Source organism: Epargyreus clarus, unplaced genomic scaffold, assembly GCF_041222505.1.
Source record: "Epargyreus clarus isolate Ecla_fem2 unplaced genomic scaffold, WU_Ecla_fem_2.2 ptg000004l, whole genome shotgun sequence".
Lineage (NCBI taxonomy): Eukaryota > Metazoa > Arthropoda > Insecta > Lepidoptera > Hesperiidae > Epargyreus > Epargyreus clarus.
The window spans coordinates 11076724-11103474 of record NW_027332212.1 but is presented as its reverse complement, the minus strand read 5'-3'; the positions used below and the strand labels follow the sequence as shown (position 1 = coordinate 11103474).

The 26751-nt window shown below is 36.2% G+C and overlaps 3 protein-coding genes and 1 long non-coding RNA gene across 4 annotated transcripts in view; 2 read left to right on the top strand and 2 right to left on the bottom strand.

Moving 5' to 3' along the window:
- Positions 1 to 5639: 5639 nt before the first annotated feature.
- LOC140757194 (uncharacterized) lies at positions 5640 to 14333 on the bottom strand. The gene is made up of 5 exons (XR_012103943.1): positions 14167 to 14333; positions 8906 to 9078; positions 7657 to 7695; positions 6861 to 6982; positions 5640 to 5797 (listed from the first exon to the last, which is right to left on the bottom strand). It is a non-coding gene; the product is annotated as an uncharacterized LOC140757194 (long non-coding RNA).
- A 617-nt stretch (positions 14334 to 14950) lies between these two features.
- On the bottom strand, positions 14951 to 16656 carry LOC140757193 (uncharacterized). The gene is made up of 3 exons (XM_073092730.1): positions 16512 to 16656; positions 15756 to 15880; positions 14951 to 15297 (listed from the first exon to the last, which is right to left on the bottom strand). Exons 1-3 carry the CDS (start codon positions 16568 to 16570, stop codon positions 14990 to 14992), a joined length of 492 nt encoding a protein of 163 aa, XP_072948831.1. The 5' UTR covers positions 16571 to 16656; the 3' UTR covers positions 14951 to 14989.
- Positions 16657 to 16785: 129 nt separating this feature from the next.
- On the top strand, positions 16786 to 18607 carry LOC140757191 (uncharacterized). The gene is made up of 3 exons (XM_073092729.1): positions 16786 to 16948; positions 17365 to 17495; positions 18390 to 18607. The coding sequence occupies exons 1-3, from the start codon at positions 16899 to 16901 to the stop codon at positions 18602 to 18604; spliced, it is 396 nt and encodes a 131-aa protein (XP_072948830.1). The 5' UTR covers positions 16786 to 16898; the 3' UTR covers positions 18605 to 18607.
- Positions 18608 to 25942: 7335 nt separating this feature from the next.
- LOC140757540 (glutathione hydrolase 1 proenzyme) overlaps positions 25943 to 26751 on the top strand; it is a 46843-nt gene continuing 46034 nt past the window's right edge. The window contains exon 1 of the mRNA XM_073093296.1: positions 25943 to 26252. The gene's annotated coding sequence lies outside the window, so the exon portion shown is untranslated. The remainder of the gene's footprint in view (positions 26253 to 26751) is intronic.

Genomic DNA, 26751 nt, shown 5'->3' with positions numbered 1-26751 from the left:
CTACAGGGACACCGCGCCGGTACGCAAACAAGAACTAAGCAATGCTTAACACTGCTTTAAATATCATTATCTCTAAAACAAGCGACACGAATGAGCTGACTTCACATTATATCGAAAATAAACTTACTAGTATATGTTACAGCAATAAATAACATATTCATTGGCTAGCCAAAAAATAGAAAAGTAAGGGAAAAGTAACCGAAAATACTTGAGAAATAATTTATTTGTATTCGGGCGGCGTTCAGCACTCATTCAGTATTAATCGCAATCCCGTTGCATCCCGAGGGAGGGGCACTCTCCAGAGAAATTAGCGGGCGCTTTATCCAATCGAGATATATAGCCGATGTCTTCTTACGTTCAAAAACAAGGTGGAGAAAACTTTCAATAAAGTTGCAGTTTTGTTCGCAGTTTCATTTTAAGAGCAAAGTGCAATTAGCAAAGGCAAATAAATTTTAATTTCACAAACTAGAGTCAAGTAAAAAATAATTTAATCGAATACCTCAAAATGTTAAATATATGAAGGTGACAAGCAAGCTCGTAGTTCACCTGATGACCTAACGAAGTGGTAACTGATACCTAACTTTTTTTTTACCGCACTTAAACCCTCCCCGTGGCCGTCCTCGGCGCTTGGTGGAGAACTCCGGGATCTCCAATGGAACACAACCAGAGTCCTCCGAGCGCGATTCCCCAATCGGGCTCTTCCCTGGGGGAGCAGTTTACGCTCCTCCATCCACCTAGTTTTTACAACGGTATGCGGCCACACACATCGACGTCCTTCCCGGGGTTACTTACTGGACGGATCGAGCTCCCACTCTTGCCGCCCACAACCCCAGAAGCCCCCTTTTAGTCGCCTCATACGACAGGCAGGGGATACCGTAGCCATATTCTAGTCCCAAAACTACAGGGACAAACTGATTCCTACCTAAGGTCGCTCATAGGTGCGTTGCTACCCCTGAGGAATACGTTAAAATGCCTAAGTATGTCTCCCTTCCAAAACCAAAATCTTCCTACCCAAGCTAGAAGTATTACCTATTCTGCTTTCATCATTCAGCCAGTCCTTACCCAAATGGATTAACTGATAAATTTACACTCCGTTATAAATTCACTTTCGCCGCTTATCCCATACTCTCGAAATGAAAATTTAATAATCTGGTTGCCGTGAAATAAGAGACCGGAACTAAATTTAGATCATGTAACATCAGATTTAAATATTAATGATCTCAAAAAAATGATTACCAGACAGATCAGATAATCCAATCGATATGATATCAAATAATATATGTCTCACTCTTCAGGGAAGAAGCATTCCAGCTTAGTCCTCAGGTGTAGCGGCGTATCTGAGGCCGACCTCAGGTAGGAATCTTAATCTAATGTGGGGTTGAGTACAGTTGCCCATGGGCGGCAGCAGCCACTTAACTGTATGCTCGTCTGCTTTGTTATAAAAAAATATTCTCTAAGTCATCAGACTTGGTGAATACCACATCCTATGATTACTAATATCCGTGGACGACACCAGCCACTTACTACCAGGTGTACCGATCGCTATTTTGTCCCCTACTACAGAAAAAAAGCGGTGATAGCCTAGTGGAAGCAGTGATAGCCTAGTGGTTAAGAAACTCGGCCTCTCGATCGAGGGGTCCGAGGTTCAAATCCCAGGCACGCACCTCTAATTTTTCAAAGTTATTTGCGTATTAGAAATTAATTATCACTTGCTAAACGGTGAAGGAAAACATCGTGAGGAAACCTGCATACCTGAGAGATTTATAAAAATAAATCTCAAAGGTATGTGAAGTCTACCAATACGCACTTGGCCAGCGCGGTGGACTATGGCCTAATCCTTCTCATTACAAAAGGAGACCCGGGCCCAGCAGTGGGACAGTAATGGGCTGTTGTTGTTTTTGTACAGAAAAAAAATGGCATCCATAAAAACGTGATGCTATGGGTTCTCAAAGTTTACCCGCTACAAACAGAACATTAGCACGTAATTTTGTAAATTCGACCATTCTGCGGAATAAAAGGTGTCAGTACCTGCGTTTTTATTTGAAATCCCTTCCGCCCTTTGAATACTTAAACGCAATATCCCTTTTCACCGTGTTCGTTTAATACAAAATGCTATAACAGGTGTACAGGAAGAGATTTAAAAATGATTTATGGTTTTTTGATTCATTACATAAGTACTTCAAATTACAAATGCGTTTGGTTCAAGATATTCACGTTATTCTATTTTAATTTCACTTAGACTTTTTTGAATTTCATAATAATATAGCGTCCGTTAAGTTTTTTTTATAATATTTAAGTAGTTAATTGTATCAGGCGTTACTTTGCGGAAATCCATGCTATTAAGTTAAGATAAAACTACTTCGCAACAATCCGCTACAAATATGTATGATGGTATATATTTTAAACCATGCAGTAGATGACTTAGCGATTAACCGTCGTAGAGTCAACTTACCCTGATGATGCTCCGTTTTGGAGCGAAACACGTGTTGGTGGTGGTATGTATGGTGGTGTTTATTTTTAATTTTTGCATCTGCATGCATCCTTTGAGGGAGGGAGGGTGGTACATACTGCATGGTTTAAAATATATACCATCATACATATTTGTAGCGGATTGTTGCGAAGTAGTTTTAATCTTAACTTAATATTTAAGTAGCCAATGAGTGTACAGTCCATCTGGTAGTAAGTGGCTACAGCCGTCCATTCCAACTTAGTCCTCAAGTAGCTTCTGTGGCAGATTTCATATGGAACTATAATCTTTTCTGTAGTTGATTACAGATGTACATAGGCGACAGTAGCCACTTACCATCAAGTATACTACATGCCCATTTGGTATTTTTATGTAATAAGAAAGCCTGATTTAAAATAAAAATAAAATCAAATGTAAGGGACAAAAGCCATACGTGAAAGCTACTCATGTATAAAATGTTGCAGGTATGTTGTAATTAACGCGAAAAGTTTAACTTTGTAAACAATGAAATAAAGGTATATTTTACAACAAACCCTTGGGGTATATGCGCTCGTAAATTTTACCGCGGGGAAATAATAAATCAACATCAGATAGTAATCATTGCGTATATAATGTTATGCTCGAACACAATGTATATACAAAGAGGTAAACAAAAATTATATGAAGTCAAAATAATAATTGCCAGTGTAGCACGAAACACATTAAAGTAACTCATGGTAAGGTTACAAAGAATGTGTAAAACGGCCTCTAAATCAGATTATTCTCACAGCCAACTCAGTCACATCCAGCTGTAATCTGCAGATCACCTAAATGGATTAGGTTAGGTTAGGTTAGGTTATTTTTTCTTAACAACGTATTGGCGTCGCATTTACCCAAAGACACTTGTGATGTCATCTAATCTGATAGAAGTAACGCCGTTGTTTATAATTCACTTAAGGTCCATATTAAATTTTCTTCGATGCAGCTCATACTCGTAAGCTTGCTACTAATGCGTTATATATGAACATTCCGATCACCACTGCCACAATAATAGGTACCATAAAGCAAATAAGCTTGCAAGTATTCAAAATACAAAAGCTGAAAAATGAGAAATGTACTCTTTACCATCTTTAAATTAACTTCAGGAAATATAATAAAAATTAATTTATAAGTAACATACCACATACTTCCCTCTTACAAATATTTGCCACACAATTATCTACTTAAAAACAATATTAAATAGAAAAATAAAAGATAATTTCTGCATATTTCTCCAAAATTATTTGCATGACTTTGCATCACAGATTGACATTGTAACTTCAAGTACAATGTCCGTATATTTTTTGGCTCCTACAGATAATAAATTGTATAGTACAAGAAGATAAAATACAGAAGTATAGACATTTAAAACATCTGTCGAATGCAACCAGATATAAATAATGTAAAGTCAAATTTATTACGATTATATAAACATACGTTGTTTTAAAGATATTAATTTTACTATCAAAAATATAAAAAGGTAATAATAAAAATATATCTACATAAATATAAGTCTTTACTCGCTTAAAATACTAATATATCATCATCGTCAATCCTTTATTGCCCCACTGCCGGGTGCCTCGATAGTATAGCGCACTAGCCAAGTGCGAATCGGAAGACTACAAAACTTTCAGTTTTTTTCGGGTATTTGGGTTTTCCAATCTATTATTTTATTTTATTTATTTATTTGACACACCAACAACATAACATACAGAAATTTTATAAATAACATTAAGATAATGTTATAATAAGATACACTGGTATGCAAGCCAACTATAGGCATGTACAACGTTTATAGAAATAGAGACATGATATCTATGCAAATAATGTAAGTTACTAAGAAAAGAAAATAAAATAAATCTATACAATAAATATACATAATTTACTCAGGAAGCAATACTGTTGAGGTAGGTAGATAATTTGTTTTTAAGACGACAACATTCGTCTTGAAAAATGTCTATGTCGGCTGATGCACACACATGGTTATATTCAGCAGAGATCCTAGAGAGGGTGGAATGTTTGAAGAGGTGAGTTCTACTAGGTGGTACATGGAAGATTTTGGTAATAGGATGTCGTGGGTAATTGTATGGAACGTTTATACTTAATTGTTGCAATAAGTGGCTACAATCAATTTTGCCGGAAATTATTTTTTTGAGAAACATGATATCGAGAATCATGCGACGGTTTTTTAACGACATAATTTTAAAATGTTTTAAGCGAAGATCATACGTAGTACGGTGGAAAATTCCTGAAGAATGAAACGCTACGAGTAGGTGTCTTGTGAAAGCCCGCTGTATGTTTTCAATTCGCTGTGAATATTTGACAAAATGAGGATTCCAAATAACTGAAGCAAACTCAAGTTGACTGCGAACAAGCGAGTTGAATAAAGTAGTTTTACACTTCGATGACAGAAACCCTTTTTAACTATTGCGTCTATATGAGCACTAAACCTAAGTTTGCTGTCCAAAATAACACCCAGGTCTCGAATTGCGTTTACTTTTTGTAATATCTCGGAGTTTAATGTATAACATGATTGTACTGTTGAGAGTTTTCTCGAGATTCTTATATGAAATGATTTTTTGCGTTTAATATCATGCCATTTGCTTTACACCACATATTAATTCTATTTAAGTCATTTTGAATAAGGTTGACGTCTAATGTGGATTTTACTGTTTTATATCTTTTTAAGTCGTCAGCGAAGAGACAAAATTTACAGTTACGTATTTGAGATCCTATATCGTTTGTAAAGGCGGAAAAGAGGACAGGACCGATATGAGACCCCTGAGGGACGCCAGAGACTGCTGTATAATTCTGTGAACAGTGACCGTTGACAACCACAAACTGGAGTCTTTTTGCCAAGTATGATCGAAACCATTCCAGTAAGGACCCGTCGATTCCATACATTTTTAATTTGCATATAAGACGCGAATGGCAAACCTTATCGAATGCACTGGAGAAGTCCATATACAGAGCATCTATTATTATTTTAATTGCATAATCCCTTAACCTTTAAAAATGGGTCAGCTAGTTATTATATAAAATTGTAATTCCCTCAGGTGTAAATAAATATTTCATTGGAAACTCTGATGTAATATTTGATTTAATAATAAAATTTTAACATAAGCATTTACAAAAACATCAAAAATTTCTACACTCCCACAGTTCTTTGCTTTTCCCGCCCGCCGACATTGAAATAATTCACTGAAGGCCAATTTTATTACTGCGCATACTTTCAGATTTGTACAAAGTTTCAGAACTTTCGCCATATACGCCAACATTTCTTTCATGATTCCAACTGTACTCCTTCAAGTTCTGAAAGAAAAAGTTTACTTCAGATAGTTTTTGATAAACGTAATACTGTGCTCGGTGAAAAATTGACATCATAACATTAGAAAGCGTGAATAATTATTTTCTATCTTATAAAATTCTCGTGTCACAATGTTAGCTACCGTACTCCTCCGAAACGGCTTTACCGATTTTCACCAAATTTTATATGCGTATTCAGTAGGCCTGAGAATCGGCTACTATATATTTTTCATACCCCTAAGTGATAAGGGTTGTTCACCCTTAACATTTTTTTATTTATATAGCAACAACGTTCGCCGGGTCAGCTAGTATAACTATAAAAGTATTGTTGTTAAGCACAAAAGGTAATAAAACCCGTCATGACCTTATTTCTGCACATATTTTTGTTTATATCTGCAAATATAGATCAATCAAAGTCTACTTTCCCCCTCACTACATAAAAAAATACTAATGTTGCGACCGTTCAACGGAATTCGTTAACAAGATTAGTTGCAAAAAGGAAAGAGGAAATAGGTGTGATCCACTGTACTTTATCAGTATTGTAGTCATATACATTTAGTTGTATGCAACCAGTTACACCTAGTATAAGACGTGAATAATTACGTTTAACCATCTGCTACCGGCGAATCTTAGGTTATGGTCTAGATAGGTTAAAGTAAAACGAACTTCGGCATTTAACAGTAACGTAAATATATACGAGGCATTACGAAAAATCCTCGGGAGTAATAACGTATGTATGACCGAACCCAACTCTCCAGTCTTGATTGGCGCTAAATATAATTTTTCACTGATAATGTGCCACATTATAAAGACGCTACATGGTTTTCTTACACCTTCGTTAACATTGACGATCCGCGTGGCGGAGCGGTCACAATACCGGTCTGACGCGCAGAGGATCCCTAGTTCATGATACAGCCAGATAGATACCTAAATAATGAATTTAGGTGTTTTTTTCTGGGTCTGGGTGTTTGTGTATTTGTCTCCATAACACCCACGATACAGGGAATCCTAGTGTGGGGCTGTGAGTGTAGAATACGTCTTTTAAAAGCGTTTATTATTTAAAACTTACAAAAAACGTCAAAAGCCAGTAGACACACGATGACCACGAACCCAACCAGGAACAAAACAACACACACCACGATCTGAGCCCCGTAGCTCAATGCCTCATTGCTCACGAACACGTTGCCCCAGCTAAAAACAAACACAAATTTTATAATATAAGAGTAGCAGATGAGCATATGATCAACCCCAGATAACATTAGATTCCTACCTAAGGTCGGTCACAGATGCGCTGGTACCCCTGAGGACTAAGCTGAAATGCCTTGGATAAGTATGTCTCCCTTACAGCCTTCAAATCAGAACATAGCAGTGCTAACACTGCTGTTATTAGGGAGAAATAGATGTGGCAGTGTTCCGCCGTAGTCAAACCACAAAGAGTTCTACCACCTTCCACCCTACCACTGCAACCTTCCCTTCTTTGGCTAGAAACTATGCTATATTACCATATATGTACTCGTACTACTAAAATTACGTAAAGGTCACAAAGTAGACGTATTAGAGAATAAAACATAATTATAAAATCTCGTTCTAAAGTTGTAACATACCACATTACGAATCTATTGTTATTAGGTACATGTTTATATAGTATTGTTAATTTTATTTTAGCAAAATGTATCTTAGTATCTCATATTATTTTATTAAGACAGAACGTTGACATTTGACATTCTTGAATTATCTTTTAGTCTTGTACCATAGTCTCGTACATAGACTATCGCTGAAAAAACTTGTGTTACCTATGTAACCTATTTAATGTAAATTACCTATGTAATGTAATACGAATAAAATGTTAAATAATTAGTACTTACATCATAAAAATCCTAATTAACTTGTTTCTTTTTCGGAACCTGAGGAGGAAATAATAGGCAATTATAACAGAAAGGGGTCTCGTCCTTCAGAAAGAAGTGTAAATGAAATCTTTACAATTATCTAAATTGGTTTCAGGACCTTAAAAGAAAGTGCAACTTTAGCATTCCTCTTAAAAGTTTAAAACAATTCTCATTTAATTAAGAGAAAAGTAAAGATGCTATCGTAACATCAACATTTTATTTCAGGTCCTGAAAACAGGTTAGCGAGGTGACAGGCATTCATGGAACAGTGATAGCTTAACGTTATTAATTTCGATTTTTCACAAGAGGGCCTGGGGTTTGAATTCCAGGTTCTTTTCCTTCTGGTACCTCTAATGCTAGTAAATGTATGTATATAGGTATATGATGATGCTGAGCAGTAATAGCCTAGAGGTTAAGAAACTCGGCCTCGATCGAGGGGACCGAGGTTCAAATCCCAGGCACCTCTGATTTTCTAAAATTATGTGCGTATTAGAAATTAATTATCACTTGCTTAAACGGTGAAGGAAAACATTAAGAGGAAACCTACATACCTGAGAGATTTATAAAAAAAATCTCAAAGGTATGTGAAGTCTACCAATACGCACTTGGCCAGAGCGGTGGAAATCCTTGTCATTCTGAGAGGAGACCCGTGCCCAGCAGTGGGACAATAATGGGTTGATGATGAGGTATATGATGAATAGATCTTTAAATCTTTAAAGGTTGTAAGGTGAATGAATCAAGCCACATTCTTAATCCCCGGGCTTTAACCCCCACTCTTAATGTAAATAACTTGAAATAAAGCACTACTCTTAAAGTTAAAAGTAAATTATCAAATGTTTTAACAGTGGGCGAAAACAACGAGAGGAAACCTACAATCTCTATAAAACTTTCTAAAAGGGTTGCGAATTCTACCCATACACATAGCGGCTGCCTGGAGGAATGTGATCACTTTTGTGAAAATATTTTAAGTTTAAAGATTCAAAGTTAAGATAGATATTATCTATACTAATATTATAAAGAGGAAAACTTTGTTTGTTTGATTGTAATGAATAGGCTCAAAAACTACTGGACCGATTTTAAAAATTCTTTCACCATTCGAAAGCTACATTATCCACGAGTAACATAGGCTATATATATTTTATATGAAATATATGTGATAAATAGATTTTGAGTCGGTACAAAGTTTGCCGGGTCAGCTAGTGATAAATACAGATATAAATATACATACACAATTCCTCAGCAAGCATAACAAGCCCGACAACAATCAGGCCAATGACGAGAGCGCAGCAGAGCAGCTTGAAGAGCAACTGGAGACAGCACCGGAAACAGCACGCGAAGGGGTTAGGGATCGGGATACACCCGCCGCCATCACCACCACTCCCGATGATTATGTTGTGGAAACTGTATTAATGTTGACAGAAGTATCAGTCGGTGGAGCGGTTGCCAAACTGTTTCGAGCCCCAGAAGATATGTTGCATTCATCATCGGCGAACGATGACTTGGTTGCTTATTACGACTTGAAGGTGGTAGAACCCTTTGAGTTTCGACTCTGGCGGCACGCTACTGTTTTTTTCTTTGAAAGGTATGGTAAGGACATACTTTTCCGAGGCGTTCCAGCTTAGTCCTTAAGAGTAGTGGCCGACCTCAGGTAGGAATATCTAATCCTATCTGGAGTTGATAACAGATGTCTACGGGTAGCAGTAGCCACTTACCATCAGGTGGACTGTATGCTTGTCTGCTACTCCTATATCATAACAATGCCATAATCATGTAATATAAATAAACATGAACACCATTACATAGTATATAAACATAATCTTTATTAGACAATCTAAATGATTAATTTCACATCTTCATATCTGAGTTCACTCACTTACATTTTAACCTTAACTGAATAATACCCTGTAAAATATTCTTGAACAACAACCGTATTCCACAAAGACGAGTTGATTGAATGAATTTTCAGGTCTTGGAAACACCTGAGATGAATATAATAAGCTAACGCCGAAGGAATTTCAATACTATGGAATAATTTGCCAAGTGCGAGTCGAAGTTGCTCACGGAGGATTCCGTATTCCAAATTTTCATTTATTTCTTATGTTTAGTATTTGTTATCGTAGCAGCTATAGAAGTAACACAATGTGAAGGTTTGAACTCTCTGCCTATTACGATTCAATAGACAAAGCGGAAAACGCTGTCAAATAGCGGTTTCTTATAATTATGGTGGTCTAATAATTGTTGTTATATATCTTACTCTGTAAATTTCAAATGTATTTCGGTTCAAAAGGTAGAGCCCTGTGACAGACAAACAGACGGACAGACAGACCAACGAACAGACGGATAGGTTTCCGTTCTTACTCTCGGGATACAGAACCCTAAAAATTTAAAACCGTTTCTAGTTTCATTTGCAGTTATTGTTATTCAAATTCAAGATTTATTCGTTTTGAATAGACATTGAAAGTATAGAATATTAAAATTACAAAAATCTTAAAAATATTTAAATATTTTTAAGATTTTTCTTTTCACTATCGAAAAGAGCAAAAAAACGTTTTTGCTTAACTCAATATTATGGCAATTTATATGCAAAAATATAGAATTTTATCTGGAGAAATCTTTAAATCCCTATTTTCGACATAATTCTATTTTCTAACCGTGGCCTTGCGTGGTGTCCAACATGACTCTATAGTAACATTTTAGTTACTGATGAACCTCTTTCATATAAATTCAAAAAAATCAATTTATGGCATTTTTATAACATAGGAGTAGCAGACGAGCATGCAGTCCACCTGATGGTAAGTGGCTACTGCCGCCCATGGACATCCGTGATCAACCCCAGATAGTTTTAGATATTCCTACCTGAGGTCGGCCACTTATCGTCGTCGTCTTATGTCGGAAATTAATTATCACTTGCTTAAACGGTGAAGGAAAACATCGTGAGGAAACCTGCATACCTGAGAGATTTATAAAAAAAATCTTAAAGGTATGCGAAGTCTACCAATACGCACTTGGCCAGCGCGGTGGACTATGGCCTAATCCTTCTCATTCTGAGAGGAGACCCGTGCCCAGCAGTGGGACAGTAAGGGGTTGATGATGAGGTCGGCCACAGATACGCCACTACCCCTGATTACTAAGCTGTAACGCCTCGGATAGTATGTCTCCCTTACCACACCCTTCGATAACAGCAGCGCTTAACACTGCTGTTATGAGGTAGAAATAGGTGTGGCGGAGGTGCCGCCGTAAAGAGTTCTACCACCTTTAAAACACCATTTCTATTTCTACTGGATAGAGACTCTGAACAAGAACGTTATCGTTCACCACTGTAAAGCACGTACTCATTAGCATTTCCTTTTACTTTTAGATATTCTCCAATATTCGAACTTGGTGTCGAAGATTTCATTTGACTCCAAATGTCCCGTTTTACTTCCCATAATCTATTTACACATACTAATCTACACTAATATTATAAAGAGGAAAACTTTGTTTGTTTGGTTGTAATGAATAGGCTCAAAAACTACTGGACCGATTTAAAAAAAAAATCACCATTCTGAAGCTACATTATCCACGAGTAACATAGGCTATATTATATATGAAATATATTTTATATTTTAATAAATAGATTTTGATTTTGGCGGTACAAAGTTTGCCGGGTCAGCTAGTTGCTAATAAAATGAAGACCCAGATAAATATCCAATAGGACAATTGTAACTTAAGTTTATAAATAAATACTTATTGTAAAATTGCTTTTAAAATTATTAAGGCGCTAACGATAAATGTAGGGCTCGGATGTACAGATTATTCGTTCACTACAAATACAGACAGTGGCGTAGCTAGGTAACCAAGGGCCCTGGGGCAAATAAAAAAATGGGGCCCCACTGCTATGGAAACTGATTAGATCTTATCAAACAAAAATATGAAATATAGAAATACTTTATAAATGCTAAGCTATTTAAGCCCTTTTTTGTGCAGTGCAGGGCAGGTAATAAAAATATTAAACAGTAACAACGGTAAATTACGATAAATACTGGATGTAGGTTTGGCTAATAAAACGAAATAGGATCGTCAAGGATTTATCATATAAAGGTCGGGCCTAACTGACTAAATAACTATTTTATTTATATTTTTTCCTAGCTTTAGTTTCTGCAAAAGTATAACGTTTCCACATAAATCAAAAATGTTTCACTGTGGGGACATTTGTGCTTAAAATAGGCAGATCAAAGCGTCATAGGACCACGATTGGATACGATCCTATGACGCTAATGTGTCCGTTATATTTTCGCAAGTTACAAACATATAGGTATGTCATAACATCGAAGAATTAGTTGATTAACCAACAAATTCTTCCATGTTATGACATATGTATTTTTTATATATAATCCTTAAGGATTAGTATGCAAATGTATGAAAAAATACGTATTTTCTTCAAAATTTTCCTTTTCCTTTAATTTGTCACATAACATTACTTACTTAAATAAATTAAGGGTCCATGTGTCGGCGCACCCCGATTTGATACGATTGCGCATTAACATGCCGATCAATACATTTATTGATTTATATATATACTCGTATATGTCTACCAAACCGCAATATACTAACAAATAAACACAAAAATGTCTGCAAACTATTCACATTTGTGCATACGGTGCAGACCACCTCTGCACCGTATCCCTTAGCCGGTTCTTACGGCACCCACGGAGGGAGAGGGGGAGGCCCTATTTTACAACGCCGGGGCCCCACGGCGGAATACTTCCGTTAGGTCGCATTCTAGCACTCCATATTTGCTCATTATTTCCTTGCATGATTGGTGAACAGTCCATGCTTGAGTTAGTTGAGGTAAAACTAAGTACTAGTACAGAAAGAATTTAGGGGAATTCCCTAGGCATAACTTTTAAATTACTTTCAACTGAGTTGTCATGTTTAAAGTGGGGTTGCAACATTTCATATTTATTTTGAAAATGGGAGAAATTTCCAAAAGTTCCGTTCGATCGAGATTTCTGGTAAGGGTTCGAGGGCCCCCTGAGTTTGAGGGCCCCGGGGCACTGCCCCGCCTAGCCCCTAGGTAGCTACGCCACTGAATACAGATATTCACTGACAAGTGAATATTTAAACATCAGTAAACTGCAGAATGTAAGAACCGTAAACTATTACCGGGGCGTTTCCGTAATGGCGTTACTCGAGCGGCGGTAGAGTCATTAGAGAAACAAGTATACAGGTTTGTATAAAGAAACGAGATGAAATACACTTTAGAAGGAAATACCTGCATGAAATAGATATAGTAGATTTTTTGAATGTTTTATTTTTAGCCGATCACTGAGTTATACAAATTAAGATAGATAGGACTTTCCCTTTTGGGGGTTGAACTCTAGTCCAGAGGCAGTAGGTAACAAATTTTGAAATTTCAATCATATTTTGAATGATTAAATGTTTAAAACCACTTCTTGTTTCTTTTTATTGTTTTTCGCGGAATTATATATCAGAGACAATAAACTCGATATTTTTCCTACTTTTTTAACTTTGCTTTCCTAAATTTAGCTATATTTACATTTACGAAGAGAGATATTTGTATTAAATTTAATTATAATTCAATTTAATTAAAATTTATGATTGACGTTATACAACGCTTGTTAGCCATTATTCTGTGAAAAGAGTAACGATTTTTACAAAGTTCAAAAGTATAAAGACTCTGCAAAAGTTTTAATGTACTACGGAGTCTAGAACGAGTTTTAAGATCTCTACGTAAGCAAGATTATTTTTAGTAGTCTACTTTATATACTTTTTATATTACAGGGATTTTATTACATTATTTGCAAACGAACTTGCAAACCAAACTTACCATGAGTTTTTACGTTTTGACAAATATGACTGTTTTGGTATTTGTGTACGTATTGCACATACAATTTCCAATCAGCGCCCCTAGCGGACTGTATTAGAACTATAGTGTCAGTAACGTAACATTAAATGTCTAAATTGACAAAATGGCGCTTTATGTTTTGTCTCTCTTTTTTGCGAACATGTGATGGAGACAAACTTGAGCACTTACTTATGGTTACGTTTACTGTCTACGTGAAGCAAACGGAACAGAATAATGGATAGAGTAAACGTAACGTAATATTGTGGGATATATTAAAAAACTTATGGTAAGGGTACTGATATTGGACCGCCTATAACCTTGATAACTACCGCCTATGGACATCTGTAATCAACCTACACAAGACCTAAAGAAGATGGTAGATAGAAGTAAGTAAGATATATGAAGATTGTAGATAGAACAAGTAGAAGATAGAAGTGAATAGATAGAATAGAGTGAATAGAATCTTAATGCTAATAGACTTATTTCAAAAGCTCTCCTTGCCACACCCTCCAAACCTAAACAAAGTAGCACTTAACAATGTTGTTATTAGGCAGAAATATAGGTGGTAATGGTGCCTCCGAAAACCAACGACGAAGGTTTCCATCTACTTATTGTACAAAAGTAAAAAAACTCTGACTAACCACATAATTTAAATGTAGACAGTACTTCAGTACCGTCCTTTTTCATAGCCAGATCCATAAGAATTTAGTTTCAGTCGAAATCCCAGATAATATTAATATTGTCAGCTCGTTATAATCATTTTTTACAAGAAATTTAGTTATTGCATTATGTAAATAGAAAAGTAGCGCAAAATGTCATAAGAAATTGACACTGCTAAAGTACATACAGACTATTAAGAAAAGAGAGCTAAAAGGAGCGTAGCAACAAAAATATGGGTTAAGCCTGTGGCTTAAGGTGGGCTTAAGCAATGACATTTGTATTAAATAACAAAAACCACGAATTGAGAAAATCACGGACAAGCAAACATGTATACATACATAGCTCTTCCAGAACCTCTTTTTTTGCACTCTGTTAAAAAGTGGGGATTCTATCTTCCCCCCCCCCCCTCTCTTTTAGTGGTTGAAATTCAGGAAATGCGTGGAATAGTATTTTTTTAAAGCATTCGCTCTTCCAGTTGATATAAATAATATAGAAAGATTTGAACTATGATGAAAATTCATTAGCTTAAAACTATCTATTATATATCTGCATTTTTGTATAATTCGCATCAACCCGGAAATCCTGGAATACGGGTAATTTTAATTTGTGAAGTTTGAATATTAAGCAATTCAGAAAGATTTATTTATTTTGTCTCATCACACCCTTCTGAACCACTGAAACCATATTTAAATTATCTTAATAATTACTGTCATAGCAACACACTAGTATTCAACCAAATGTACCATACAGACGAAATAAAACACCTTACAAATGTTAGTATCTATTTACAAAGAACATTGAACTTCAAGGAGCTACTATTTCCAATGTGACATTTTTGTTCAAGGCCCTTATCTTGGATAACAAGGAAGAAAGGTCAACGCCCACATCTAAGGGCACGACCACAGTTCTTTTGACAGGCATCAAGCTTGCAGTAACATGTGTGTCTTTCATCTTGCGACGCAGTATTGAAGATTTTCGCTTTATAGGTGGGAGCACGAAGTCATCCTTAGTAGTTTTAATTGTAGTTTTATCACTAAATATCTCTGGTGGTGAATTGATAATTGGAATGGTCGGGGGAGTAGTCGTGTATGTAACTCTGTCAGGAGGAGCATCTGCAAAAATGAAATAAGTCAGCGTTGCCACATTGGCGAATTGAAATGATTCCTGTAACGTTTCTTTTATGTAGAAGACTTTTAAATCGTACAAAACGATTGGCATGTACTCTAATTTCATTCTGATTTTTTTTTTTTTTTTACTTTTGACATATTTATTTTCACATAAAAACGTTTCATCCAAAAACCAGCTTGGTGAACGTCGTCCTTCGTCGGTCGTATTGGGATCCTCTACTATTATGTGGCAGAGTGATTTTTAATCTGTGGTGCGGTGAGGCGCGGGGCGGCGTGGCGGGAGAAATTGAGTTTTGGCGGGAAACCAATTGTCATAATCGTCATTGTTATAAAGTTTTTACGAAAATATATCATCTTCCTCCAAATGTTTCTTTTAATGTGATACACTCAATAAATATAGCTTTATAATTATAAATGTATGTATGTAGAAAGGAATAGAATACCTTGTCTAGTTTTAAAGTCTACAAAACAGTAGTTGTAACCAATCCCTATTCCAAAGGCCAGCATCAACATAAGTGTAGTAATAAGACACGTTACTACTGCAGTAACAGCACAGCAGGAAGCTAATCTGAAAAAGTTGAGTTCGTATATAAGTATTTAAATAAATTTACCTGTTTGTCTAAGATAGCTACGTATGTTTAAACCATTTCAAAGTGATAATCTATAAAAGGTTGTTAGATTTTTTTAATATTATTTAAATAGTAAACGAGGAACACTAAGTACGCCCGATGATATGTGAGCACTGTCGCTCATGGGTATCTGTAATGAACTACATATAGAACGTGAGTTCAGTGCATGCAGTCCACCTGATGGTAAGTGGCTACTGCCGCCCATGGACATCTGTAATCAACCCAGATAGGATTAGATATTCCTACCTGAGGTCGGCCACAGATGCGCCGCTACCCCTGAGGACTAAGCTGGAACGCCTCGGAAAAGTATGTCTCCCTTACCACACCCTTCAAACCGGAACACAGCAGCGCTTAACACTGCTGTTATGAGGCAGAAATAGGTGTGGCGGTGGTGCCGCCGGAGTCGAACCACAAAGGGTTCTACCACTTTCAATTTTTTTTATAATAAGGAGTCTTTTATATTAAGTTTTATAATAAAGAGTCTATTTAATTATTTAGTCTATGTTCCTAATACTGACGAATGGTTTGCGCAAAGCGAACCACAAAGGTGCTCTGTTAATGTCTACTTACTTTTCAATAATGTAAATTAAATTTCCTATGAAATATCCTAATTTGCTGCTGCCACACATATCTTTAAAATCGTCAAAACATAAATTCAGAAAGAAAATAATTCACATGTTCTATCAATGTGATGTTCTGGTATAATATTTACATAGAGAACAGATAATATCATAATTATGTCACAGATAATTACTGTGATATTCATTTACAGCATAATAAAGCTTAGAATTATCACAGAAGTTTTTTAAGAAAAAAGTCAGTCAAAGATAATATTCACAAAAAATGACAATACGAGTAGCAATATTTCTATCAGAATATGATATTTTATGACTGATTCTGACAAAATATTTTACAATTTTATATAATCCCATCTTCCCCGTTTAGATTATACTTATAATGGATTATACTATTTTGAAAAATGAGATGTTACCAATGGCTCTTCAAAAGTGAGTTGGAAATTCATTTTTTAGTTTACAGAATGAGAACTTGAACGTCATCATTATTATCCTACTACTGGGCACGGATCTCCTCCCATTATACAAGTCATTGAATGGCAACAGTTCGTTACGCTGGCCCAGTGCGGATGGTAGACTTCACACACCTTAGACATTTTTTCAAATTTTCAGGGGTGTAAGTTTACTCACGATGTTTTTCTACACTGTAAAAATAAGTGATAATTAATTTCAAATATACTATAAACTTTAAACACTCAAAGGTTTCGAAATCTCCTGGTATATGAAACTAGACTCTCGGGTTAAGAAGCCCACTTTTAAAGCACTACAATCATTATTACGCTAGCTTAAAGCTACACACTTAATGGAGACAAACCCTTTAACCAAGATAGCACAAAACATGTTCGCAGCAAGCCGCGGTGGGTGACGTGCGTCGTTTGCGCTGCGGGGATGCTGATCATCACACTGTCTGCGATCACGGTCGGCGCTTTCATTGGATACACCTACTGCTACGTCGAACACCGAAGCGGCTTAAGAAAAGGTCCATATTTATATTTTTCTCTATATAATCTATGCGATATGTTTAAAAAACAAAGAATATTTTACGGTATAGTTACGATAAAGTCACTTGAATTGATCCAGAAAATCAATCCATTATTCATATTCAATCTATGCCGCCTATAGTCCGACATGCTGAGACTTTGATGGTCCGACACGATGGCCATATGCGAATTAGTAAACTTCACACACCTTTGAGAACTTTAAAAGAACTTTCAGGTTTCCTTCCATATTTTCATTCACCGCTACAGAAAAATGATATTTAATTTCTATTCCGCATTATAAAAGTCAGAGGAGTGTCGTTGACATTCAACCTAAATTGAGATACTGAATTTCGGACTTCTAAACTGCCTCTAAAATTTCAAGGGTGAGCAATGCATTGGGCGTAGACTAGTATTACATTTATATAGTTCACTAGTTGTGCCCGCGGCTTCGCCCGCGTTTTAAAGAAATAATATGACATACATAAAACAGAAAATTTGTATCTTCATTGGGATGGTAGTGGCGCCATCTGTCAAAAATTGGTCTTACCAACCTTCGTGGGCTCTTGGACAATAACTTTGCTAAAGTTCGTCACTTGATCAAATGCATAGTTAACGATTCTATAAAAGATATATAGACAAGTATTTATTTTTATATAACATAATTAAATAACCTTTTCCCATGGAATAAATTGTGAATCTAAACCGTTCTCAAGTCCCCTTGAACACACACAACAAATTTCATCAAAATCAGTCCAGTCGTTTAGGAGGAGTTCAGTGACATACACACGCACATAAGAAATATATATATTTAGCAAAAGGAATTGGGTTTTGTAAGCGCGCGGAAATGCGGCTGAAAACCGCATAAGTTCTTAACTTAAGCATTTGTGTTACAGGTAATTTTTCGCATATGACCAAATTGGAAATTATTGGCTCTCCACCAGAACCAGCAGAGGCTAACAAGGATACTATAAACAGCGTCATATTCTCCAGTGTACTAGTGTCAAGGCTTATCAAAATTGGACAGTCTCTTAAACCCGACGCGACACATCTGAAGTCGGATTCGTCTGTGATGCAGAAGAACGTCACAACCAAGTGCTTGGAGAAGTGACTCAAGCTAAATAGATATCGTCTTTGCGTCGGGGTATTTTTATGTGTGATTAAAAGTGATGGAACTAAACGTACGAACGAACTCCACAGGACGTAGTATCACTCTACTCGTATAGACAGTTACATCAGGTGTTTGATGCCAAGACTGACGAAACTAATCTTATCTTGCCTGTTCCATGTACACCAGCTACCACTTATTATCAAGTAGATTGTTGACTACTGCCATAACCTTCGAATTCTTATATTTAATAATGTACATCAATATTATACAAAGAGTTTTCATTGGGATTAAATATACTCGACAGAAAGGCCACCACATCATACCCCGACGCAATACTTTACTTTATGAAAATTTATTGTAAACTCCAAATTAAAAAAATAAACGAAATTTATTATTTTATTTAATTTTATTATTTAATAGTAATAATAATAACAAACACCAAAGCTTACTTCTGTAGTCAAATTATTTTCATTTCAAAACAGAGGTAGTATAAAATACAAGACAAAAAACAACGATACAGAACCACTTACGAAGTTATTGCTACATATGCTCAGAATAAAGAATTATTTATTAAGTCGGTTACTATTTAAGCTCATTTATAGGACAGTTAATCATGTGAACATCAATGAGATATGACATAGGAATTTTAAAACGAATTTAATTCATGGACACTTGACTCACACTGGGCAAATTGGAACGAGTCGGCTCGGCCTTTGTCGCTTAGGAACAATTAATATTGATTTGGCTACCAGGAACCATTTGGTATGTTTTCATAACAAACTAACAGTTGAAGTAACGTTGTTATCTTGGGTATTGGGTTATGAGTTAGATAGTCGTTATCGCCTATTTTAATTTTTGGTCCATACTAATATAAAATAGGTTGAAAGTAGAGCATTACCTCAAACGCTCCCGTTATGAGACATGCAATTTAAAACAATCTATAGTAATCTATTCCTACAACAGAACCTTTCATTTAATATGCCACACGATGTACACGTTTAGCTGTTACTAAACATTTTTTCACCCGTCACAAATTATTCCCCAATTGAAAATACAATAGTGTACGTTGTCCCTTCATCTTTGGGTTATGTAAAAGAATATGCTTACCAAATTTCACATTTTCATCTCATTTAGTTCAGTAGTTTTGGAGAGAATTGACCGTGCCAGACGAACGGACAGACACACGAGTGATCCTATAAGAGTTACGTTTTTTGGTACGAAACCCTAAAATACGTATAAGTAGCTAAATATAGACTCAATTTATTTTTAGAAGTCCGTTTAAAAGAAATAATCTCTACGCGGATGGATCTGGGAGCAAAAACTATGCGCGTTATAACTAATTCACAACCGGTGGATTAGTAGATGGACATGTGGGATAACTAAGTGAATAATGATTGACGCACGCCCCAGGGAACGGACGGGAAGTGCGCTTCACTATCTCACGTTGACATCTCTAGCCGTGATGGATTGCTTATTAGAATAGTAACATACTCAATGATAGATTTATATGTAGATATAGTCGTGTATACTATTTTTATAACATTGACCCTACGTATACTATTTTTATAACACTGACTCCTCCTACGCACTTGCGGTTAACTGCGGAGCGGTTAAGCAGCTAGCTTCTCTCTATTTTGTGGCGGTTAAGTACGTACAATTACAATCTGTTGAATTATTAACTGTAAAAGCGGCTAGCTACGCGTTCAACCGCCTCTGAGCTTCTAAGAACTGCTAGTGCGTAGGATGGATGAAGTTGTCCCTGTAGTTCCGGGACTAGAATAGGGCTACGGTATCCCCTGCCTGTCGTAAGAGGCGACTAAAAGGGGGCTTCCGGGGTTGCGGGCGGCAAGAGAAGGAGCTCGAACCGTCCAGTAAGCGACCCCGGGAAGGACGGCGGTATGTATCACAGTAGCATACCGTCGTGAACACCAGATGGTTTGGGAGGAGCGAAAACTGCTCTCCCGGGGCAGAGCCCGATCGGGGCATCGCGCTTGGAGGACTCTGGTTGTGTTCCGTCGGAGATCCCTACTTCATAGATCGGGTTTACCTGAAACCAATTAGAGATGCATTGCTACTCCTGAGGAATACGGTCGCCTCGTAGGTAAGTCAGACGGCATCACCTTTCTATCATTACGCAGTACTGCTTCACGCTGGGAACGCGAGCTTAACTATTATAAAGCAGAATGGTAAGACGGGTTGCCTCCGGAGTGGAACCTAGAATGGTTCTGCTACCAAATTCTGTAAGTGTACACCAAACAGTACTTCTTTCTATCTTATTTTTTTTTTACTTTCCATGCTACACACAGCGAATCCAAATATAGCGTAGCCTAAATTGAAAGGTGTCTACGAGGACATTCGGTAAACATTATGATTAAGAAGTTATGATAGGGAAAAACACGCTGAAACCTTTCGTGTAATATGTGTATTACAGTAGGTACTGCGTGCGTTCCTGGAATTTGGTAACGCATTCCGTGCTTCTTGATAAACTGTACCCTTGGTAACCCCTGAATCCTGAATATTTTATTAAGCTTAACCATTATACATTTGCAGAATAAACATAAAAAGCTATTTAAAGCCACGTTAATACCCAGTGACCTCATAACCTAAAATATATAAATAATGACTTCATACAATTAAATAAATAATAATTAATGTAGAACAATTAAAACCATCTGCTACTTGACCTTCAATTTTTTGCGATGAATAGCGACGTCTAATGTGGGTGTTACCAATGGTAACAAAAATTTTAGCTTAAAAAGTTTAAAAAGCTCGATTAGCTAATAATGCTCTTAAAGTTTGAAATAAGGGAATTCTTATGATCTGTTGTGTGGAGGATAACCATACACTATTTATTTTTTTATAATATGGCAGTAGCAGACGAGCATGCAGTCGACCTGATGGTAAGTGGCTACTGCCACCCATGGACATTTCTAATGGACTCTAGATAAGATTAGATTAGATTTTTACTTGAGGTCGGCCACAAATGCGCCGCTAAGTCTGAGGACTACATGATTTTTGTTCACCCTCAACGCACGTAAAGAAGTTTTCACTTCAAAAATCGTTTCAAGGCTGACAGACCAACACGCATGAAAGAGCCTTACAGTGCGTGGCTGTCTGTGGTCGTCGGCTGACCGTAAATAATCCACAGAATCACGGACCGTAGGACAGACCGACAGACAGACACGGACCGATAGGGATGCTTAATCTGTTGTATCGATATATCGTATCGTAACCGTATCGCCTGCGTTTCATAGTTAAGAATAATATTACTAATGTATGTCACTGCCAAGGAGCTATTTTTTGATTATTATTATTATGTACTTGCAAAAAAAATTGATTGATACTTCCGATAATCAACAATCTATAAAAAATATTATTCTCTTATTCAGTCAGTTCAGAATTACAGCAATTATCATGTTCAGTGACATTTTTAATCACGTTTTTGTCACAATGTAAGGCATATCTTATAAATATGAACACAAAAAGTTGTAATTGTTTGCTACGATAGGTTAATACATTTTTAGGAATGCAACATATCAAAGTATATTATATTAATTAATGTCGATATAATCGTATATTACTATTTTCTAATACCGCGTCGCACTGGACATCTCTAGTGCTGCCCGCGCCGACGTACCGTGGGAAGGAAAGCGTAGGAGAGTCCATAGCGGTGCGTCGGACTTGATCCGGTGATACCACCGCCGGGGGTTTCTCCCTAAATTTACGAGGAACAAATATTTAGGGAGTTTTAAATGCCCTTTGGCGGTATTTTTGGAATTAAAACCTTATGCTTTTTCAAAAACTACACAGCATACCTCGAGAATTAGCTGAGTTTATAGAATCTAAATTTGGATTGATTGAATTCGGTGATTGGTTAATTCTGTTTCGAAGGGGTTATCCCCCCCTAAATTTTGGGAATAATTAAGTGCAACATTTTATTGGTGGACTTTCATTGCTTTTTAGTTTTTAGGGGTTTTTAATGGTTGTGATTAATTTAAGGATTTTTGACTATAGTTCTAAGGGTAAATATTTTAATGCGTTGGTAACCCCGCTCGAAGCCGCCGCTAGTCAATAACTACAAAGGTGCGGTGCGAGGTCGTGCGCTGTGGTATGGAGACGTCCGTATAAACACAGACGTAATAAAACAAAACATATTCATTTAATTAAGAGGCGTGCGAGTATAGTTTGGTTTTCTACCAACATGGACTGGACAAACGAGCTCATTTTTGATTTTCTATCAAATGAAGTTATATCAAAATGAACCAGCTCTATGGAATTTCGCGGTACCAGAACACAAAAAAAAAAACGACGCATACGATGCATGGAACCGTATAAAAAATAATTTAAGGGACGGTACCATTCCAATTAAAGAAATAAGAAAGAAGAGCGATAATTTAATGTCGACATACAGAAGGCAAAGGACTAGAGTAAGAGAGTCTATGGAAGGAGGGAGTGGGGATGATGACGTATACAAGCCTGAGTGGCCCTTTTATGACTTTATGTCTAGCTTTTTAGACGGTATTTACAAACCAAAGAAAATTAAGAGATCCGAGGTAAGAAAAATATATTTAATTTACCCTTTTCATAATTATCTTCTTCTTCGTCGTTCTCTTCATTTCTGAAAGTCGTGTTCGTTCTGGTAACCTGTGGATGATCTGACGAGCTACGTTCATCCATAATTATGTTTTTTTAAATATTACATGTTTAATAATTATGTTTTTCTAACAATTAACATTATTATTCCCATTTATTGTCTAGTTATTATTCACTTTCGGAAAAGACGAACGAATGTAGCCCAAAGTCTATAGTATCTACAGTCAAGATCCATATTAGTCTAGAGAAACAAGGCACCTGTGGCCGGCTAGATTGTGGTAGAATAGGTTTTACCTGAGTAAAACCTATTCCTAAATCTATGCTTATCCGAAGTGTTCTAATTTAGTCCTCCTGAGAAGCTCTTAGTGCTCCTTCTTTAATTAGGAAGTTAGCCTGTGCCTCAGGTGGGACTCTTATCTGGGTTGACCATCAATTGCACCAATGTAATGCCCAAAGTTCCAATCGTTCAGTCTTCAGTCTTTCTGACATTAGAAAGAACTAAAATTAATGAAACCGTAAAACATTTGTGTTTTTATAGGATCCACTAGACATGGAAGAGATCGAGGAAGACGAAAATGAAAATGATACACCAGCAACAACCGAACACAAGTTCGAAATTCCTATTACATTAGAAACTAATAAATCTAAAAGAAGTAAACTAAATATACCCCAGAATTCCAACTCAGACACATGTTCACTGTATTGCGATTTATTATGTAATAAACTGAGAGGTTTTCAGGAAAGTACAAGAGATATCGCAATGTTAGAAATAGACCGGTTAATGTATAACCCTAAACAACACGACAGCCAATTACGAAACATCCAATGCCAAAATACAATTCCGACAACTGGCCAACAAGTATACAATTACTATATACCAACTGTTCTGCCATACCCCCGGCAACAGTCACCGCAATAAGTAACATCAGACCACTCATGCAAGTCACAACCATCCCCATTGGTGCCATTACCATCACCTGTTGACTCGTCCAACTTACGACAATCCCCACAACATAAGTTCCACTGGCATCACAAGTCTCTTAAAATAATAAGTAACTGTACTCTTCAATGTAATGTTTACTCAAATGTTGTGTGATGTAGTAAACAAATAATTTTTGATTCATTTAATTTATAGTTTATTATGTACTTTAAATAAATTATTAATTCTTTTTACTTTTCTTTTCTTATTACTTGTACTTAACTTCTAATTTAAACTTTTATTATTACTTTTAATTATATTTATTATTACTTTTTTATTATTTTTAATACTTTGAATAAATAATTAATTCATTTACCTACTTCAATTTCGTCGTTTAAAACTCGTCAAGATATGACACTTCCGAATAACGCTGTGAAAACATTCCGCAACACATCAAGAGATGGCGCTTGCTGAATCACGCTAACAACATTTTCTCAAAATGCAGCGAATACATATACAAGCTCCGAACTGACTGGTGGAGCACGGACGCTCCGCGGACAGGATCACCTAACCCGGCGGGGAATCTCCTTTTTCCAAAGTCACATCCTAGATGAGTCCTGACGCTAATGGAGGTAATGAGAACATGACGCACGTCATCGACACATCTAGTAATTATTTGCAAGGATAAGCACTATAATATTGTTATTACATTTATTTCACGCCGTTTATAAATCTTTTTATAATTTTAAAATAGCAAACCATCAAGCATTAGACTTCCATGGGCGGCAGTAACCACATGGTTACTGCCGCCCATGGACATTGTAAATCTGTAAACAGGTACATAATATAGAATAGGGGTTTAACTGAAGCCGATCAGAGATCCTTTTGACCCTTCCGCCGAAACGCAGAACTGCTTCACGCTACGGTGTGACGGGTAACCTCCCTTACCGAACCATACAGGCTTTACCAACTCCCTATCGACTATGTATCCATGACACTGTGGCACCATAGGACGTCACTATGACAAGTATAAGTATGATATCGTAACGGAGTATTAATAGAACGATAAATAAATTCGTAACGTGCGTTCGGGTTTTACGCATAAATGTGTGTCATATCCTTAAATACTTTAAATTGGGCGTAGGATGTTGATGTTGCTAAGTGCCAATTAGACGGAATTTTCCCTTGTAAAAAAAGAAATTATTTTAGAGCTAGTCTGATCGCTTCAAAGATCAGTTTTATTCTACACAACCTACAGACATTGAACGTGTCTGCTACGGCCCGTGTCTGGCACGCTTAGTGTCTTTAGATACACAATTTTAAAAATCAATGAAATAGATTCTATAACTACTAACTTGCTGGATCAGTTTTATGTATTCTTTATTTTTGTGTATAAAAACTAACGTTATATTTTTATAAAAAAAATCTAATTTCTACGCATGTCGGCACATTATATCTATACAAACAATAAATTGAAAAGTTAGCCTCAATTTCGAAAAACTTTAGCAGTTTAATTAATGACACAAAATTTTATATTTACACGTTCTGCCTTATTTTATCAAACCGCGTGACTATTTGCTTGAACTAATCTTGAAGAAAACTTCATGTAGTATCAGATTTTTTTATAACCCCAAAGACACAATTCCCGCGTAAAAATTTAAAACCCTTGCAAGTACGAGCGGTTGTGCGCGGAATCTGGTTTCATAATAAATCAAGCGTGATACCGCTTAGAGCCCCATTCTTAGAAACGGGTTCACATAAGGTTTTTATGTATTCCCGTTAGTGAACCTCACCGAACCCTAAAAGGACGAGGCATATAAAAACTTAACGGCTAGTCTCGGCCGCACTGTTCCGACTCATCAGACGCGCGCGCACGCTTATAAACCTCTTACTAAATCCTAAACAATGTTTTATGCTAATTAAATCTCCACACCGAACTGTTATGCTAGTAAAAAGTAAATTCAATGGAAAACATAATCCATCCTAACTTTTAAAAATCCTAAAAATCGTTCTCGTAAATCGCACCGCGAGTTTTATAGTGAAAGTTGATCGACGGATGTGATAATAAATCAATGTGAACAGTGTTTCGTTATTTCGCGTGGTCGTAAGGTGTACACAGGCTTGTTGATAAGGAAAGTAAGTTAAAATAAATAGCGGTAACTGGAAAATTGTTTCGTAAGATTTTTATATCTCGATATACTAGATATACCTAAGTTATAATATAACCAAGTAAATAAATTTTCCGTTGCACATTTTAATAAATTAAGTGTTAATTGCAATGAAAATATGGTGGGAACTTGCAAATTTAACCACACAAAGGTAATGAATTATTTAATGATACATTGAATTTAAGTCAAAGATCTCGCTAATTCCAATAATCTTGCCTTTATCACATATCGTATCAATTAAGTATACATAAATTATTCAAAAATTCTAAATTCATGCCAATTTACTAAGGTGCGAATTGATGAGATCATTTGCGGTTTGCACAAATGGCTTTCTTAAAGGTTATCCTCATTCATAAACGGTAATCTTGATTATAATTACCTAAATAATATAGTAGCTTCAAGCCATGAAGTAATTGCAAAGTTATGTGTATATACCTACATGGTACATATATATTTTCCAGTTATCT